General features: G+C 48.7%; 1 protein-coding gene across 1 annotated transcript in view; it reads right to left on the reverse strand.

The window, feature by feature from the left end:
• Nucleotides 1-11,894: 11,894 nt before the first annotated feature.
• The window catches only part of GRIN2C (glutamate ionotropic receptor NMDA type subunit 2C), a 61,137-nt gene continuing 52,891 nt past the window's right edge, over nucleotides 11,895-20,140 (reverse strand). Inside the window, exons 12-13 of the mRNA XM_044454055.1 lie at nucleotides 18,525-18,720; nucleotides 11,895-11,992 (exon numbers count right to left, since the gene is read on the reverse strand). Coding sequence (XP_044309990.1) covers nucleotides 11,895-11,992; nucleotides 18,525-18,720 — 294 coding nt within the window. The remainder of the gene's footprint in view (nucleotides 11,993-18,524; nucleotides 18,721-20,140) is intronic.

The following is a 20,140-nucleotide window of genomic DNA, read 5'->3' on the forward strand; positions in this document are numbered from 1 at the left end:
TGTCACCATGACGGTAGAAGTGCCCTTTGAGATATTTCTTCTGCCGGGAGGGAAGTGAGGTGAGGCTAGGTGGGAGAGAATGTGCTGCATCTGTAGAGAAGGCATCCTTTTCTGCAGAGCGCATGCAAGGAGGGACAGATTCCTGAGGCTTCCTTAGAAATATATGGGGCTACCAGCGAGGCCTGGAGACTTGGGTGGGTTTCTGGGCCTTCCTTAAGAGTTGCACAGAAAGGAAAATCCTGCCAGATGCACTAGTCCAGTCCGTGCAGCACCGCAATGGGAAACTTGTATCTGGCAAGGCCTTTTCTAGTCAGCTCTTAAAACTACTGGAGCCTTTAGAACAGGAGGACCCAGTGAGTGGGGAGTGGTCATAGGTGTGGTAGGCCAAAATATCTGGAGGGCCAACGTTGCCCACCCCTCTGTAGGGTTTCTCATCTGGCATCACACTGTCTCATTCATGGAACTTTACCGATGGTTCTGAGGTTGGCGTCCGGCTCGTAAACTTCCATGTTTTTCTACCTTTTTATTTAAAACTTATTTTAATTGCTAAATTATTAAATTAATTAGGATTTTAAAATTAGCCGAGAATGCACCGGGGCTTTTAAATGCTTTTTGTTTTAAATTGTTATATTACTATTATTTATGTATGTTTTTGTGTATTCTTTGTGAGCCGCCCCGAGGCTTTGTTGCGATGGGGGCGGCATAGAAATGTTTTAAATACATAAAAAATAAATAAATAAACACTACGTCTTCCATCTTTTTTCATACTGTTAAGGAGAAAAAGACAGAGTTGCTGCACGATGCCTTCTAATGCTTGGTGGTGCTAGGTGGCCTCCATCTAGAAGCACCCTCTGTAAATACGCTGTTTCACAAACGCACTCACAAAGAGTGAGAAAGCTTGGATTTGGTGGTGGTTCTTGATCTGCAGCATAGTGGTTTTAATTCCAAAATCTAGAATGCACTGAAGCTGACTAGATGCAAAGCAAGAAGGGGCTCCCATTCCTTTAACAGCAACTTGACATGTAGAAATGAGAGAAGCTAAATATTTCTGCATATTTCAGGCAAGGGGAGCTCAGTCTTCCCCACATATTTTTGGTTTCTCTCTTAAGAACAATTGCTTGCTTCTGTCCCTCCTACAACTTCATCAAAGCCTTGCTGGAGGAGTCAGTTACAGGAAGAAGTGTGTACTGGTGTGTTGGAGCACTAATCACAGCTAGTCCATTCGGACTAGCGGGAGCCATGTTGGTGGCACATTAAAATAAGAGGCCATTGCAGAAAAACCCAGTGTGGCTTGGTGCCCCTTTCCTCAAGAACCCTCCCCTGCAATTGTGAATAGGTGGCCATGTGCCCTGTTTTACAAAGGGCAGTCCTCTGTCTGAAGGGTTGCCCAGGCTAAATCCAGTTTAAAGGTAAGGAAGGGAAAGCTAGCGGATGCCTTCAGGTTGCCCCTCCGCGGTCAGCATCTGGACAGCAGTGGAGGCACCTGGGCATGGTCTTCCCCATTACAGGGAGTGTTGCATTTCTGCTGACATCAGAGTCATTACTTCTGAAGTGTATCCATTAGCACAGCCTTTTGCAACCTAGTGGCCTTCAGAGGCATTTGGACCACAACTCCCAGAATTCCCATCCAGCACGGCCATTGACTTGGAATTCTGGGTGCTGGAGTCCAAACATGTCTGGAAGGAACAAGGCTGGGGAAGGCTGCATTAGCACATGCACATCTGGTCCAACTGTTTCTTCTCTTTCTTCCTCTCTTTTTGGCGATGTGCAAGTAGACACCCTCACTGTGAGCCAATGATGGAGAAAGCCGTGTGGACAATCTTCCAGGGCACTTTCAGGGCTGGAGAGACCAGAAATCGGCTGGAACTGCTTGCTCCATCCTCCGGACCCCATGCGAGTTCAGCAAATGCTCACCAGCAAGTTTCAGGCAGGGCTAGTTACCATTCAGGACTTCATCCTGCCCTGCAGCTAGCAGCGTTTTGTATTCCAGACCCCGCAGCTCTACAGAACCAGTGACCCTTCCTGGCTGGATGGGGGCTTTTATTTGTGTTCTGCTTGGAAATCGGGAGAACTAATTGATACCTTTTGTAAAAAAAAAAAAAAATTGGCGAGGGCCAGAGTGGGAATTGAAGGTGCCCCCCCCACCCTTTTTGGTAATTATTTTCTTTTTCTCTGACAGAATGATGGATTGGAGCACAAACCAAAAATATAGTGGACATTTAGAAGTATTTTTCCCAGCAGATTAGATGTTATTTTCAATTTTCCAGCATTTGACTGTAGCAGAACACCTGTAAAAGATTATGGGGAAGAAGAGCAATGTTGTGCCACGGATATGAAAAAGCTGTTATTTCTAAACAAAATGACATGGAATTATTTCTTTTACTAAACATGTTACCATTCTCACCTTTAAGTTTCATTTTCTTTGCCGTTCAGATCGGAGGAAGGCTGCTGTTCGGAGTTCTCTGGGAACGTGCAGACAGCAAAATGGGGCGTTTGCTGTTGTGGCCGCTCCCCTTAGGCAGGGGTTGGAACCCTTTTGGGGGAGAAGGGGTATGGGCCACTGCAGAACCCTGTGGGGGTTGTGGGCTGGGCCACGCACGCAACCACGCAGGCACTCCTTCACAGGGACAGACACACGCTTCTCCACAGGGATCATGGGCTGAGGGCAGGGGCTCAGCCAGCCACAGCGATCCTGACCGGAGCAGCAGGAAAACCATGCTCCTGACTTCCAGCTCACAGGTGCTGAGGGCCTGCAGGGCTCATGGAGAGCAGCCAAGAACTGCTTGTGGGCCTTGGTCGCCCACCTGTTCCCTAAGGAACGTGCTGCTGGCTGAAAAGTGCGTCTTCGTAGGAACTGTTTAGAGCAGATCTTTGAAGACGTACAATGGACAGCTTGAGCCCCCCTGGCGCCCCGGCCCAGGTCTTGCAGGTGGCAAAGCTGTGTCTGGAGCTGGTCTCTGCCGTGGAGACTCACTCAATGGAACGCCCCTCCGTACTCCTTTGCTCAGACCCCATTGCTCTGGCATATCGCAAACCAGCAAGAAAGGGAGGAGTTAGCAGCTTTCTCCCTGATATCCAGATTTCTGCAGAGGGTGATGTTTTCCTCCGATCTGTTTCCCTTTTATCGGCAGTGCATTCAATCATGCAAGCTCGTTCCTGTAGACTGAACGGACACTACCCAGACACAGTTTTGCAACATCGAGGGGGCCGGTGCCTTGCCTGGACATTTCTACATCATTCGTGAATTACTGATTTTAATGGATTTTATCTAACATGGTCTGTTGTCTGTGTAATTTTTATATACGTCAGGCATGGTGAGCAGTGGAGTACTGGTCTATAAACAGGCACAAATATCTTATTAATTGTGTTACACGTGACTTTTTAGTAAGCACTTCACCCTGCTCAGCACACAACCTAAACCTGGGGAACACAGAGAGCCAAGCAGACAGATGACCTTGACTTGCATATGCTGTTGAGCTAGAAGCTGTTCAGACACCTTGTCCGATGAGCGCTTGAGCAGAGGCCCTGCAGGGGGAGCTGCATTTTTCAGAAAAATCAAGGAAGCACCCGGCAGACACGGATGCTCTTTATCCCAAGCAGGCGGGCGAGTTCTTGTCGAGTGTGTACCAAGCTTCAGGACAGGACTGATCAGAGGAAGACTTAAAGTTTGAACTGTATTGCCAGCATCCGGATCAAGGGTCTAAGTTTCCCTATTTCATATCAGTCATAAAGGGTTCTGACAATATGGAGGCAGCCGACTTTTTAAAAGGAACAGAAAGAGTAGAGGGATGGAGAGAAGTACCAGTAACCCTGTTCTATCCAGCAGTCCCCTGGCAGGGGTTGTATAGCATCCGGACTCGGAAGGCCACCCATTCCTACCCCTAAAACAGGGAGTAACAGCTTGTGACCTTACGGAGCTGGAACTATGGCGTTACCCCTTTCCTTTCCTTTCCTTTCCTTTCCTTTCCTTTCCTTTCCTTTCCTTTCCTCCTCTGTGTCAGTAAACAGACAGCAGAAATATATTGACAACCTGCTTCTGTTTACGATGAGGCATCTCTGCCTCTAAAAGTGGTTGGTGCCGACTGACACCACCAGGGATCAAATGTGCCTCCGTGTGCATAGGAAATGCCTTGATCGCCTTTAGGGTAAACATGCGAGATCATTACTGTACTGAACATCACGGAGTCAGCCACTGAAACATGCAATGGGCGTTTGATCCACACACCCAGAAGTGCCTTGTTAGAGTAGGTGGTTCCCCTGTTCCAGTTTCTGTCAAAAGATCTCTCTGAAAGCTGCTCCTTTCCCGTCACAAAGAGATCAAATGCTTCCCACTCTCACCCCCCCCTCCAATTCCCCTGAAGCCCCCGTGCTTTTCATCCCTCTGCACAGCTTTTGAATGGCACAGGGGAATATGCCATTTCCCATAGAGAAGACAGGAGCTCGCGGTTGAATCTTCAGCCAGGCCTGTTGATTTGCCCTGTTCAGTGTTTAAAATCATTTCAGAAAGTTGGCAGTGCAGCTACATCCCACTACCGTCTGTCTGTCTGTCTTCTCTGAAGGTGTAGTTCGGGAGTGTTCAGCCTCTGAAACTTGCAACACAGAGTCAAGGTACATCCAGATGCTTTTAGCAACAACCCATGGTGGAGGCACAGATCCCCTTTTCTGACAGCAAGGTTCTGCACGGATCAGGTCCCAAGAACCCTGTTTTTGCAGCTGAAAGGGCTGTGCAGCTTTGGCTGGGGGGCTTGCCCTGTGCAGAAAAATAGGTGCAGCAACTCCTGTTCATCATGTAAGGGAATAATCCTGTGGTCTGTGGGACTTGACCCCACAGACCATAGGACTCCAGTGACCCTGCTCCGCATGGGCAGAGAGCGCCCCCCCCCCCCCCCCCCCCCCGGGGGGGAGAGGCCCCCCCCCCCCCCCTTGGCTGGCAGCAGAAAGCCCTCTCACCCCGTGCTTTGCTGTGGCAGCTTCAGGAACAGGCAGAGCCGGGGCAGTGTTGCGGGACAGCTGGGTCCCACTGATCTGAACTCTCCCCTGCGCCTTGTTGCATGGACATGCCCTTGGCATGGGATTCCCAGGGTAGCAATGCCGCTGTTCCTGGAGCAGGCACGGCCTTTTTTCCCTCTTGGGAGGAGACAGATTAAATATACAAGCCAATGGCGGGGAGAAAGCAACTCCCCACCGCGGGACCATGCAAGCCCCACGTGGCTTGGGGCCGGGCGTTCCCTCTGCCACACGCCTCCCCCCCCCTCCCAGCAGGACCGCTCTGCTCATGTCGTGAATCAATTATAATATGCATGTTCCATCTTTTGGACAAATGAGTTCAGTCTGTCTGCTTTATTCTGAACACAGTGTTTTATTTTTAAATGGGAGGGGGGCATGAAGTAACAGGAGGAAAAAATATAGGTCAGTTAAAGAGATTAGGGGTGTACAGGTAGGAAACGTGGCTGAGGCTAGAGGAGATGGGCAGCCATGAGAGGGCAGCACTCTCTGCCGCCTTCCCCACCGTCTGCAGCCCCCTCCCCATCGCCTGTGCTGTTTTTACACATCTCCCAGCCTGTGGGGTCACATCTTTGCAGGAGCAGCAGATTGCAAGGGGAAGAGGGAGGTGAGCAAGTCCCATTCCACAAGCACTGGAGGTCAGTTCCTTTCGTGGAAGTAAAGACAGGATGTGAGCCAACACCTGCCCTTTGCAATTTTCCAGATGTGCTTCCTGACGAAGACAGCATTGCCAAGTGGCTAGGGAACCAGTGGCTCCATCCCTAGACTTACCTGGGTTCTGTGCTCTGGCCCGGACTATCAGCCTCAGGGAGCAGAACGGTCAGCAGCCCTGCCCAAGAACTCGAAGCTGCCTCATCCATTGAAAGGCAAAGCTCAGCATTGTCAGGTCTTTGTACCATCTTTTGAAGTCTGCGCCAGGTGTCAGAATCATTTGAAAATCCACATGTCACAGCCCCTCAAACTAACTCTTAAAAGGTTACAGATCAACAGAGGCTTTAGAACCTCACTGAATAGAAGAAAAATGGTAGAAACAAAAATGGTTTTGTCCAAATGCCATCCCTTCCTCCCTGAGCTGCCACCCACCTTCACTCTGCTCGATATTTTCTATACATTATCTGTATAATGTCATTCTGAGAGTCCCGTAGGACTATTGAAGCGGTAAATAGGTTCAATATATAAATAGTGATAAATGGCAACTTAATCCTTGGTAGATACCCAAGGATCAGGCTGATTCTCTTCTTGCCCCGCAGACGCATGGCACATTTCTCCAATATATGCCTTTAAAATGTTTCCACTTAACCACTGAAAGTGGAATGCTGAGCTGGATCAGCCCTTGGCTGACGGAGCAAGGTCTCCTCTTCACCCATCGCTCCTGCCTCTGAGCGAGCCCCTTGTCTCCCTGCTGCCCCATCCCCACTCCTGAAGCAATCGATGAAAGGCAGGCAGGTGGGAGCTCGCGCACGCAGCCCCCCCCCCAGTTGGGGCATCTCCTCCAGCAATGGCCTGAGGACTCCAAGTCCACCCTTGCACTGACAATACTGCTTTGCCTGCCCAGTTCTTCTACTTATTAAAGCCCAGGCCTGCTAGTTGCATCAGACAAAGGGGTGGCAGGGAAGGTCACTCCAACTGCACTGAGAGACCAGTTCCGGTTTGTTTATTTAGTTCGTTTTTCTACAGCCCAACAGAAAATATTTTTCTACAGCCCAGTAGCCCAGGGCTCTCTTGTTCAGTTAGTCCATCTTGCTGAATGGTTTCCCTTCCAGCTGTCCCTTATAAGTGCTGCTGTGTTTTCCTCTTCCCTCCTCTTCCCTTCTTTTCTTCCCTGTGAGTAGGAATTGTCTTGTTTGTTACCGATCTCACATAAGCTATTGTAGGAGCCTTTAGCTGAAGAGCAGGACAGAAATGCTTGAAATACATAAATAATTTCCCTAGGCTTCCAAGATCTCTTCTCTCTACATTCTTCCTTCTGTCACTTTTATTATTCACGTCCCCTCTGTCACTTAACTCAAGGGAGCTTTCCCATAGCATCAGTGAAGAAGGATGTTATATATGTACTCTGAATAGGAGAAAAACTGCCTTAACCATCTCTTCTAATTCATCATCCACAGCTCCTTACACATTTTAATCTTTGGGCTGTGAGTTCTTTATGAAAATCTGGCACAATATGCATGTACAATATAAGGTTGACTACTACTGCATATTATGAACAAATCAAGGCAAAAGGCTTCTAAAATACAGTCCTTTATGGAGCTAGGCTGGCTTTGAGATATACAGTGAGTACTGATAAGGTTGTTAACAAGTAGCATCTATCAAAGTAGTGATCCTTTGCTGGAGTTAGCTCCTACCCATGCCAGAAGCTGTTTCCAATCTGAATCCCCCTGCCCCTTTTTTACCCCAAAAAGGGCCTGGCTCCACCCTCAGGGAGGTTTATGCTGCTTGTGGTCTAGAGGGTGAGAATGCTAGTAACTCCAAAGTAACCCCATTACCTAATTGGTCTGTTCATTTGGCTTGATGAGAAACCAGTGGATTGACGAATGCCCAGCCTTCTCCCTCTGACCCTCCTTGTGCTACACTACAGTGTTTCTCCACAAACCAGTGGCAGTCTGGTTCTCACCAGGCGATTCTTACTGGTTAACCTCAATGTTTCAGTAATGCATCCCAACCCAGCCCCTTCTTCATCTAGCTCATCTCCAGAGTCTGAGCTTTCTTGGAACACGGTCTTTTGAGAGAAGCAGGCCTAATCCCTACACTGCATTTGACAGAGGAGGCAAGCAGAGGGCAGAGCATCAGAACAACCGGGAGTGTTTATGCCTTATAAAAGCCATAAAGAGACAAACCTTTACCTGACCCCTGGGTAGTGCATTTCAAGAGGACTTTGCCCCATTTAGGACTGCAGCCTCCCTTGCACAGAAAGCTGTTTGGGCAGGATTAGAATGTAATGCTGATGTATTGCACACACCGCAGCAACATATTCTTGCATATCCAGAAAGAAAATCCATCAGATAGCAGATGATAAGTAAATGCACGTGTAGGCATGTGGGCAGGACCGTGGATCGCACTGCAGCCTGTGGAGGAGACGCTGTCCCAAATTTCTCTCTGAAGAAAGTGTCCCAGGTCACATGAAGGATCTTTGGTCCCCCGAGTCCCCCTCTCTCGCTGCTGCCAGGATCCCCGCGTGTTGTTGGCATTTGGGCTTATGGGGGGAGTCAGTTCTGCTCAGCATCACATTCCACGGTGCCCTTTCCCAGGCAGACCCCCCCCCCCGCAACCAGGCCACACGTGGCAGCAAGCTTTCCTTGCCAGGCCTTGCAATATGCTCCAGCTGTGCCCTCGTTTATCCTATGACGACACTGTGACAGCAAGGCCTGCCCTTGTGACCACTAGGCTTGATTATTGTAATACCCTCTGAGCCAGCTGTCCAGACCGGCAACGCCTCTTGCTTCCCCAAAGCTGCTTGTTCAGAATCCCCGTGGCGTCCTGGGCAGCGCTGATCCTGTTATCTCACCTCCCTCCCTGGAGCGGTCGGTCAGCAGGCTGCCTAGAGAGCGAGAGCGACCGGCTGCTGGCTTGAGTGATGCTTCTCCGTTCTCTGCAGGGCTGCCACCTGAGTGCTGTGATTTTCAGCACCTGCCACCCTCTTTGGCAACAGGGTGCCCTCGCCTGCTGTATCCGTCCACTCTGCGCCCAGGCGTCTATGTGGGGCTTGGGGAGGGCCCCCGCAGCTTGGAACTGTTTTGCTGTGATGCCATGTAAATCACAGAGGATGGCAGAGGTCAGAACACAACAAGCAGGTCTCCAGGTGGCCTCTTCTACAGAAAGCAGCCCTCTGTTTGAAGGGATGTATTGCCCCATTCCAGTGTAAAGCTCAAGAACAGTTGCCTGTTACTCTTGCACCTGGACAGCTGGCTCAACCGCAGCTACACCAGCTGCGGTGTAGGGTGGTTACTGTTCACACCCTATGGAGAAAGAGACTGCACTTCTAGGTAAATCATGGCCGTTGCTTGATTTGCATCTATATGTCAGTGCGGTGTGGTGATGAGAATGCTGGACTGGGGAGCCAAGAGATCCAGTTTCGAGTCTTCGCTTGGCCATGAAGCTCACTGGGTGACTTTGGGCCAGTCGCAGACTCTCAGCCTGGCTACCTCACAGGGCTGTTGTGAGGATAATGTGGAGCTAGGTAAGCTGCCTTGAGTTCCTCACCAAAGGAAAAAAGGTGAGATATAAATGTCAGATGATGTTGATAATAAAAATATATATTAACATATGCAAATGCTTATGTTTTTTGTCCTCTTTCTGGGTGAAGCATTTCCTTCTTTGTCGAAGATTTGTAAGTGTCCACCCTAAACAAGCTCCTAGAATGGAAGGTAGCATTGGGCAATCTTACTTTTTACTCTTTAACTGCTGAGTGGGTTGATATTAACAAGCAGACACATCTGTGAATGTTTGTAGCTCCTCCAGTATTGTATTGTAAAGAACACAGTTATTTAAAAACAAAAACAAAGACCAACAGCCCACATGCCACAAGCAGAAGGCCCCTTCTGAGCCTGAGCAGTTCTTTGGACCTAGTACTCTACACGGTCCAAAGCTCTTCCTTGGAATGCGGCTAACTCCGGAGCTGCTAGGAATGTGGACAGCTTTACGGCCCGGTTGCCAAGCACTCAAAACAAAAACCAAAGCCGCTTTTCATTTTGCATCCCAGACTGGCAAGGAGCTCTAATCACATCAGTAATACGGCGGTCACACGGTAGAGCCCCAGGCGGAAAATTCTGCTGTATTAAATTCTGTGCTTCCAGCTCAATCTCCATTCAGAGGTAGCTACCACCCGCTCCAGCTTGCTTCTCGCTGGGATGGTACACTTGTGCCTGGGCTGTACCATTTCAGGCTTCACGTAGGGGTTCGTATGTCTCAATACTGCTCCCACAACTTTTCTCTCTTTCCTTCTCTTGCGTATAGAAAACTAGATTCCAGAGAGAGGCCTTTTAGTTAGCCTCGCATACTAGTTTTCAATGTGCGGGGAAATGCCGTATACCACATCTTTCAGTCAGGGAAGCCTCCCCCTGGTGTGTGAACTGGTACAGGCCAAGCACTTCCGGGTGAGCTGGGCGAGTGCCCTTCCCATCCTTGCAAAGCGGCTCAGCGTTGCCGTGCTCGGGGGTACGTGCGTCCCGCTGCGGGCAGTGGCGCTCACAGGTAAGGGTGGGCGGGACCGCAGCACCAGCACCGCTGAAGGGTCGTGCGTTCGTGAATGCGCTCCTCTCACGCCTGTGCTCCTCAAGGGCCACCTGAGCAACAGGTGGAAACAGAGCAGCCCTCTGCCTGACTCGAGCCCTGCATGTCACCAGAGACATATTCCCCCCTTCTGTGCATCCCCTATATACTTGATGCTACATTATATTTAATAGGGGCTAAGGGCTGGATGTGGCCCAGCAGTGCTTCATGAGCGCGGGGGCAACATTGCCCCCGGGCCAGAATAGAGCAGCGTGAGGTGGAAAGATTTCCCCGCTATTTAAATTTGATGGGGTAAAGGCCGATGTTCTCAGGGAATACAAGCCCAGCTTCCCAGAATGTGGGAAATCGGGTGAGCCCCTGGCTACGTTGCCGCACTGAATTGATGCTCAAGCTGAAGAAGCAGGCGAGGGGCGGCCTTGGGTCACGTGGCCGTTTGGAACCTCTCTGGCCAAGCGCAGCAGGGAAGGCGACCAGTGATTGCCTGGCCGGGGAGACAAATGAGCGAACTGTACCCAGCCAACTCTCTTTTCATGCCAGCATTTGGCTTCTGTTCTGTATGGTTGCAGCTGGGTCGGTTTTGAGTAATTATCCCAGAGGGCAGTTTAATTAGGTGCCATTTGTTTTTCCATTCAGACGTGTGCATATTGTTGCTTGCAGCAGGAGGGATCCCAGTACAGAAGGGATTAATTACTGGGTTGAAGCAGAGCTGGGTAGGGAACGGATCCTAACTAGTCCCAGGTGGGGCAGGACAATGGTGCATTGACATCTGTGGACAGTGTGCAGTCTTTGTATGAAAAGCATCCTTGGTGCGGATGGGGGTGTCCCATCAATCCTGCAAGCCTTGGCATTCCCCTTACAGCATTTCAGTGTGTCATTCCGTGCATGAATCGGCCAGGCTCATTTCACTGTAGTCCATTGGCTCTGACACTGATTGGGATAACAAAAGGCAGACGCCACACTTTCTGTAGCATCAGAAAGGAACAGGCAGAATAGCTAGGGCATACAGAGAGCAAACCAAAGGCCTGCCTAGCCTAGCATGCTGTTCCCAGTGGCAAACAAGATGTTTCCAGCGAGTCCACAAGCAGCACATGGGTGCATCAGCACTCTTTCTCTCTCTCTCACTCTCAACACCGGCAATGGTCTTGAGAAGAAACCCTGAGCATTGGAGGTTGCGACTTCCCTCCAGTGAACAAATCACAGAGAGAAGGACCAGCAGCCAGCTTGTGTCATCTTGTCAAGTCACCACCTTTCCCCAGAGCATTTCTCAGAGCCACAAATGCCCGTGTCTGCTTGTTTATGTAAGCAGCCATTCCCATCCTGAGGACTCGGGGAACATTGTGATGCTTCCAAGACACCTCCTCTTAGGTCCACCCCCCTTCAATTAGCCAGAGGACGGTGGTGAATGTGAGAAGAATAGCAGTAGCTGTTCCCAGCAATTCCCCCTCCCCTCAGCTGGTCACCTGGTGGTCACATGGCTCCAGAGAAGTCCCCAGACCAAGCAAGCAAGGAGACAGGCTGCTAGGCCAGGCTCACCTCACCAGATACACTGGATCATTGGTTTGAAGAGGCTGCAGGCAGGCTGCAGGTGGAGGGGGCCGGTGCGGGACAGAGCTGCGGGCATCCACAGCTTGCCTTGCCCTTCAGCTGCCCCATTACCAAGCCTAAGTTCCTGCGGTTGGCTTGACTGGCTTGTTCACATGGGATTCACGCAGCACCATCTTGTCCTTCACAGCAGGCTGCAACATGTCTTGGGCCAGCCCTGGAAACCAAAGATGACTTGCTGGTCTGATTTGAAGAACAGGAAGGTGTGAACCTCTTGAGATGCTCTCCTCCTTAAAACGTGTATTTGCTCCTTGATTTGCTTGCAGCGTGAGTGGGCAAAACTGCTTTTTAAACAGATCACCTTTGGCTGCTACGTGTACTGTGGCCACTCCTCATGAGGGCTGACCCTGCCAATGTTAGAGATGCCTTGGACAACTTCTGGCTGGGCTGCTGGCTTGGGGCTGCCCTTTAAAGTCTGCTTGGAGGCTATAGTTGGTTCAGAATCTAGCAGCCCACTTGTCAGGAAAATGACACAGATAGCATAGGAATAATATTTATTTATTTGAGCACTCTGCTGCCCAATAGGTGGAGTGTCTGGGCAAGTTACAATATAATACCTCTATGTGGAGAGAATAGTGCAAGTTCTCATTCAGCATTTCATCACAATTCAAAGTGCTAGTTTTTACCATCTAAAGGCCTAAGTGGTTTGGCTCCCAAAGGTACCTCAGGGAAACGCTTTCTGCCCTACAAGCCTCTCTGCACACTCAAGTGACCAAGTGTGTCCCCACTCATAGTGCTCATTTTGTCTGATGGACTCGAGGGGCAGGGTATTTTTCGGCAGTGGCTCTAAATGACCGCACACCATCCTTTCAAAAGCGCAAGAAACCAACTCAGTTACCATCTTTAGGAAATTAGCCAAAGCCATTTTATTTCATGAGTGCTATCTATTGCTGTAAAGAGTATTTTTTCCACCAAAAAGCATTCCATGCTGAAAGGGGCTCCCGTCCACCGCCGGCCGGCCGGGGCAAAAAGTAGGAGCGCCTTCAGCTTGATTGTGCCTCTGGGCTGTTTTGTCCCAGGTACCTAGCAGGCCTGGTGGACTCCTGTCACACTTCGCTTCAGTCCCAAAAGGTGACAGCTCAAACAGTGAAATCAAATGAAGACATGCATTCCTCACACCAACCCCTAGCTATCTTGTGATGTTAAGTGAAAAATTAGCAGTTAGGTGACAACTCCTCAGGATGCCTTTGTTCCTGCTGTGACTATAATGAGACAAAGCAATGAAACACAAAACAAGACTTATGGAAATGAAGGGACAGAATATCAGAGGTCTTTTTTCTCTCTTTCCTTAAATCAGACTAGAGCTAAATTAAATACTTTTCTTCTGATTTCTGTTGAACAGCTCGATGTTCATGCTGCCAAGGTTTCATTGAATATGTTGAGACCAGGCAGAGACAAAGCTGAGCTGCGGTATTTTCCAAATACTGGGCAAGTAGGGGGAAAAAGCAAATTAATTTTTTATACATTATACTTTTATCTAGAGAGGTGATTAAGATCTTAAGCAACATTACACATTTCATAAGCCAGTGGGTTTGCGTCGTTTATGAACATTGTTGTAGGGGTGCAGTAGAAACTAGACTAGTTCATTCCACGTGGAACAGAGGAACAGAGGAATGAACCAGATCAGAACAATGGCTCGTGTAGCCCAGTATGACAGTGGCTTTCTAGGGTTTAAGGAAGGTTTCTTTCCTAGCCCGACCTGATTCCTGGTGTACTTGACCGTGAAGACAGATCTTCCATGATCAACATAGAGTCGTCCCGATATCCATGTATGCGCGCTCACACCCACTGCCAAATTCTGTGATTTAGCAGTAGAATCTTTGAGTTTGCAAAGCAATTATCTGTAAATCAGGTGGCTCCAACAAGAAGAGTTTCTTCTGCCCACTGAATCAAAGGGACTGATCAGAAGGGAAATAGATGGCCTTGGACAATGATATTTTAATGGATGGCTCTGCGATTTGCAAAGCTTGCTAGAAGCAAAAGCCACAGCACAGCCATAACCTGGTCCCCATGCACATATTGGCTGGAACTGGGGAGGCACAGGGAAGTCTGAAAATCGCACTCAGACTGGCAGTGTCAGCTGAGACTGCAGAGCCATGTGGGATCTGTCTGCGCCAGCCTTTCTCATTCTCAGTTGCCCGATAGGGGATCCGAGGAAGCTTGGTGACTGTAAATGTCAACAGAGCTGCCTGAAGCTTTACACTTGGCTGGAGTAGGGACTGTGAGATGGACATATGAGCCAGTTAAAGGCAAGGGTACACTTTGATGATTAGCACTATGTTGCACTCACAAGTCCCTGCTCACATGCTGGGAAAGAACGCATGGCAGTTTGATGTAATATGGAGCAGAGACAGGCAATTCTTGGCCGGGTCTTTTTAATTGTCTTTTTATTGTCTTTTAATGTTCTTCTACGCTATTTTAAATCAGTTTTAATTCTTGTTAATGTTGTAGTAAGAACAGCATTATCTATCTATTGTATTATTGTTTTTATTCTTCATGGTAAATCTCCCGGAGAGCTTTGGCTACGGGCAGCATAGAAATAATGACAATGGCGATGGGGTGGTGGCCTTCACTTCATGGATTTGGGGAAATGGTCATGGTTACGGTATAGAACTGAAAACCCAGCTGTTGATAGCACTCATCTCTAATCTAACCTAACAAGACCCAAACTAAAATTAATTTCCTCTCTTGAATGAGCTCAGATCCACCAGCCCCAGCAGGTCCCACCATTCATGTGCAGGCTGCAAACTGAATTTTAGACAACCAAGATGCACTGAAAATATTTCCAAACTTCTGGACATGGCTATATAAATAATTTCTGTGTAGTTACATTCTGATCAGAAAGTTTTGCATTTAAAAATATAGCTCAATAGGTCATGAATGTATACATGTCATGTCATTATGTTACCTGTAACTTGTTTTCATACCGTGCCTGTGTATTTGCTAGACCAAACTGCTGCAGTCATGTTTCAACTCTGCTAGTAGGTAAATGTTGGCTTGATTCACTCTTACTGTGACTTCCTCCAGACTTTGCTCTGATGAGCCTATTGCCTTCAAACTCTTCTTTCTATGGATGAGAACTGCCCTAATGAATCTTCTTTGAATTATAGCCATCTGCTAAGATGGGAAATAACTCTTTCCTGACTTTGATAAAGCATCTGTTAATGTGAGTAGAAATACGTTTATATTAAGCAAGGGGTGGTTATGGCAAAATCTTTGCAGAGTGGTGGTAAAACTCTTGTATGCACATTGGATGCTGGGAAATCGCTGCTACTGGCTTAAATAACATGAGATTGGGTTAGCATCCTCTGGTTGCAAGATGGTTTGTCAAGTGGGACCTGTGGGTGTTTATCAGTGCTTCTGCTCAGGGTTCCAAGTCAGCCTGGACCAGACTCTTGCTTAGGGTTCTTGGTACATAGTAGTGGTGGGTTTCTCTGTTGCAGAGAAAAAGCACCACTGTCTTTGCCCCAAGCCGTCTCCAGCTGTGCAAGAACATGCTAGAGGGCTTGAGTTTAGGGCCCTCTGCAAGTGCCAACCCAGAAGATGGGAATGGGAAAGATAAAATATGCCCCTGTTCTTTCCCCTTCTTCCTTCCTAAAATAACCTTCTATGGGAGCCCTGCTTTATTGCTTCTTCCCCTTCAGAGCAAAAGGCTACCCATGGGGGAGATGTTAACGTTTAGTGGCTTAACTGTGGTAAACATCGTTCCACCACACACACAAATGAAATGTAGCCAAGAGGGGAATTCTTGTCTTTGGTATCCAATGTGAAGACGGAAGTTCTGTCTCTGGAGAATTCGGCGAGATACTCTACAAGTTATTCCCTGCCTCAGTACATCTGCAACCTTCTGCAAGTCCTTTAAGCTCATAGGTTCTTTTGGGGCTGTTTGAGTCATTGAAAAATCTTTTAATTTACAGACGTATACTTCTATAGTCCCCTAAAAACAAAGAACTGGTATTCATGGACAGTTCCTTTTTGCTTCCGGACTTAAAATAACCACACCTGACTTTGCTGTTAGCTTATGTGCTAATGGTTGGGGTTGCCTTCACTCAGCTATTACAAACTATCATCACATGTTGAGAAACAAGATGGCTTCCTCTTCTGAAGCCCCTCTTAAATATGAGAACAAGGATGGGCCACTTCTAAGGGCTCCACCACCACCATTTCCTGCCGTGGTGGTAATGCCCCTGATTTTATTAGAAGGGGGAAGGGGGACTGCAAAACAGCAAGGGAAGGCACAAGTGGCCCAGAGATGCACATGCGGCCCACCCAGTGCTCCTTGCTGCAGCTGAAGGCTTGAATGTTTTATATCCCTTTCCTTATACAAGTACCTAAGCTACTTGTAAGAAACAGTAGTAGATTGCAGGGAATAGCCTGGCAGACCAGGGTTAGACCAGAACATGGGCTAGTCTCCATGCCAAAGCAGAATATTGCTTGTCAATCACTGTTTGAGGCATTTGCCTCTTTCCAGCAGGTGTTGTTAGCACTTGAACAACAGGTTGCCAGCCACTGCATTATAAGCATGAGTTTAGGGCCTGCTCTTCCAAGGGTGGCATGCAAGAGCTGTTCTTGGCAAACTTGATCCTAGAGACCTTGTTGAACACAGCCTTTATGAGCACATCCCAAAGGAAAGCAAACAAAAGGAAGGTGGAGCAAATGCGGTTTAGAAGTGTGTCTTTAATAACCTCTGTTTGGCATTTTGAGCTCTTATGAGGAACCAGAAAGTAATGTAAAACACTAAAAATATCGTAGTGTGTGCCTGTCAGTCCTTTATACAGCCCAGGTTTATATCAGTGCGCATGGGAAAGCAAGGTAGTCCTAGTCCTGGTTAGGAAGCTGTGGGGTGTCCCCAGCTGTGTCACAGACAGCATTCTCTGAGGAGAACCGGCCCTGAAATGTGAGTGGCTGGCACGGGAGCTGATGCTTCTTAAGCGATCCGCAGAGGCAGCATGACTGATGGTGAGCCGCCGCCAGGAGAGCTGGCTTGCACGCGCCCCGGGATGGAAGACTTTGGAGTTCAGTCATTCAAGTGCCTTCGACTGTTGCTGCTTTGTTCTTGGGTCCATCCATAGATGATGCAGAAAGGTCACTTACTCTCACGATGATCCACATCAGTACAGAAGAGAAACAAGATCTGTTGATACCAGCTTAATAGGGAGAAGCAGACTGTTCTGTTGGAAGGTCTCCTGCTTGCCCGCTGTGAGGTCATTCCCTGGGGTTGGCCCCAAATGAAGGGTCTCCAACATACATGGACGACAGTCCATACCGATCACTTAGCAACAGCCGCTAGCATCCCCCTTCCCCCCTTCCCCACCATCAGACCTCAGACTCAAGGCTTGTTATACGCCTCCAAGATCGTGCCGCGTATGGGCTGTGCATCCTCTGGGTGGCCAGGAAGTCCCTCCTCTCAGTATTCACCATCTGAAGAAAGGTAGGGTCTGCTCGGCTCCTGTCCCTGCAGTCTCTGTATGTGCTACCAAAGTACATGGTTCTCTGACCATCCTCATGGACCAAGAAGTCCCTGCTGCAAGGGGCCCAGGGAGTGCGAGTGAAGCAGTGCTGAGCAGTGCTGGACTGTCCACACAGTTGAGGAGAGCCCTGGTAAAGGCGTCCCCAGTAAATAGGCAGATTTGTGTAAGAGTTCAGGTAGGCATACTGCTTGTGCACCACTGTGGAAGAAGCCCTGTGCACGCCCGAGGTGTTCTGTAGGCAGGCCTCCCGGTATGAAGGGAGCCTTGTGGATTGCGAAGGCAGCAGCCGTTGGTCCTTCCAAGGTAAGCCATTGGCTTCCATGTGCTTCCTACTGCAGGTGTAGCTTTGCCTCAGGGCATCCGGGGGATAGTGATGGATTCCGTGATGGATTCCAGGCACTGTTGTTGCTTTTGAAGCCAGGCCAGCTTTGGGGAAGAGGTCTGGCACACCCCCACAGACGGGGGATTGCCCATGATGCTTCCAGATGCCTAGAGACTGAGGTCTCTCATGTTGCTCCCAGGAGGACCTTGGGGGGTTAGCCCTATGGCTCTGCTTCTCTCTCCTTAGCTCTATTGTGTCAGGTTCCTTATATGCAAAGGCTCTGCAAGTCCTGTCAGCTTTGGGGAAGGAATCATACACACAAGCATGGGGCAAGAAGTGCCCCTCCAAATCCTTTCTCTTCTCAGGAGTGGAAGCCAGTCTTGCTACTTGGGCTGAGCTGTCAGGCCCACCTTCTCCATACACCAAGTGGACGTTCTGGTGGAATCTTTCTTTTGCAGGTCCTCTGGCCATGGGGAGCTTATAGTTATGCTCAGGTGGAAGAAACTCTCTAGGAGACCTTCCTGGTGAGTGGGGACTAGCACTAAGGTGGTTTCCCAGTGGCACATGGTTTCTTAAATGCGTCTGAGGAGCGGGCCTTGCCAAGTAGTGTGCAGAGCTGTTCACAGTGGAACCTGGAAGGACTTTATCCTCAGAATAGCTGCCTCGGAACTTCAGTGGATGAAGTACCTGTGGCTGCTCAGCTGCCCCTCTCCAGCTGTCACTGGCTGGCACCAAGCTTTGCTGGGGGTCAGGAGGTGATGGTGGGACAGGCCTCCCAAGCTTCTCAGCTGCTGGTGCCGCTACACTGGAGGAATGGGATGGCCTGTTAGGCCCACTGGTGTTTTGCACAACAAGCTGAGGAGTCCTTAAGGAGAAGGTGGTTTGAAGGTTTTCACTCCTGTTAGACCAGTTCTCAATGGTGCGGGTCGCATTCTCCAGCGAGTTCCCCACACTGGCTGTGGACACCATGTTCTTGGCTGCCTGCAGCATCTTCAGCACATTGGCTTGAGCAGAGTTAGCAGTGACATCAGGTTTGTGAATGCGGGCAGGACTCTCCAGATTCTGAACTCCGTTAAAGCAGCTATAAATGCCCTGGGAAAAGAGAAGAGATGCAATGAGGGAATACAGTGACCAAAAAAGCCCCCTAGTAAAAGGAGGGCACGAACGACAAATAGGCACGTCTGGCAAGGGGGACCCTGGCTTCTGCTCAACTTCCAAGGTCGTACCCAAGAGGTATGGCAAATACTGGAAGACCTCATTTATCTGTTTGGGGAATAAGAGATGCGCACAAACAGGAGGGCCAGTTACACTGACTTGGGGCTACACGGTGCTCCTTACCCTGTTATAAATCAGAGGTTTCCACCACAGACTACAAAGGGGAGGAAGGGTTCTGGTTTTGCTAAAATTGCATAGGGAAGCTGCGAACATGGCTTGTTATTCTCTTCTGAAGTGTTTGACCTGGCTGGGAGGGCTTGACTCCACAAACAAGATCTGATGAATCTCATACCGGCACTGAGAAGATGCCCTCCCGATCACCCCTGCTGTGTCTCAGCACAAGCCAAGCAGTCTGGTATGTTGCCCTGCCCTGCTTTCAAGGCACATCTAGCGTGGTTGATCCAAGTCTCTTCCCACTGTTTGTGGCACTGAAATCTCAAAGGATCAGATGTTGTTTCCTATGAAATAGGGTTGTTTGGTTGGTTGGTTGGTTGGTTGTTTATTTTTCAATTTATGTCCTGCCTTTTCCCTACAAAGGGCTCAAGGCAGCTTACATCTCCTCCTTCATCATATCCCCACAACAACCCTGTGAGGTAGGTTGGGCTGAGAGTCTGTGACTGGCCCAAAGTCACCCAGTTGGCTCCGTGGCTGAGCGGGGACTAGAACTCCGATCGTCTTTCTCCCAGTCCCGTGCTCTTAAGCACTGCACCACACTTTCTCAAGGCAGGGCCCTGTATTCTCCCTTGTTAACTTCTCCTTTGTCCTCATTCTGTTCTTAAATTTATTTTTAAATTGTAAGCTTTCAGCAGTTGCCCATTTTATTTAAATTAATAAATATGTCATTATCCTAATTAATGATAGTAATACAACACAATGAATTTGGGTAGTTACATATCACAGAAAATGGAGATCCAGAAAGTATTGGATCTACTACTATGGTTCTCAGTCTAACAAGTTTAGGTCATTTGAATTTAGTTATTTGACATCTAAGAAATAAAACCGAAAAGTTATGATTTCCTAATGGCGAGGCATTAATCCAAAGTAAGCAGGGACAACAACCCCACTCTCTGTTGCTTCTCTTCACGCTTCAGCTCACCATTAAGTAGTATTAAAAGCGTTTTGAGGCAGTGGCAAGAAATAACTAGGCTGTTTATGATGGAATAGACAATATGGTTTGGAAATGTAAATGCAATGGCTCTAAGGACAGGAAAATCAATTCCTTCATCATTTCTCTGGCACATTTATAATTGGGGAAAGATTGGTTTTTGATTGGTTTAATTTCAAATCGGCTGCACAC

The sequence above is a fragment of the Varanus komodoensis genome, unplaced genomic scaffold (assembly GCF_004798865.1).
Source record: "Varanus komodoensis strain SLA01 unplaced genomic scaffold, ASM479886v1 scaffold7_1, whole genome shotgun sequence".
NCBI lineage: Eukaryota > Metazoa > Chordata > Lepidosauria > Squamata > Varanidae > Varanus > Varanus komodoensis.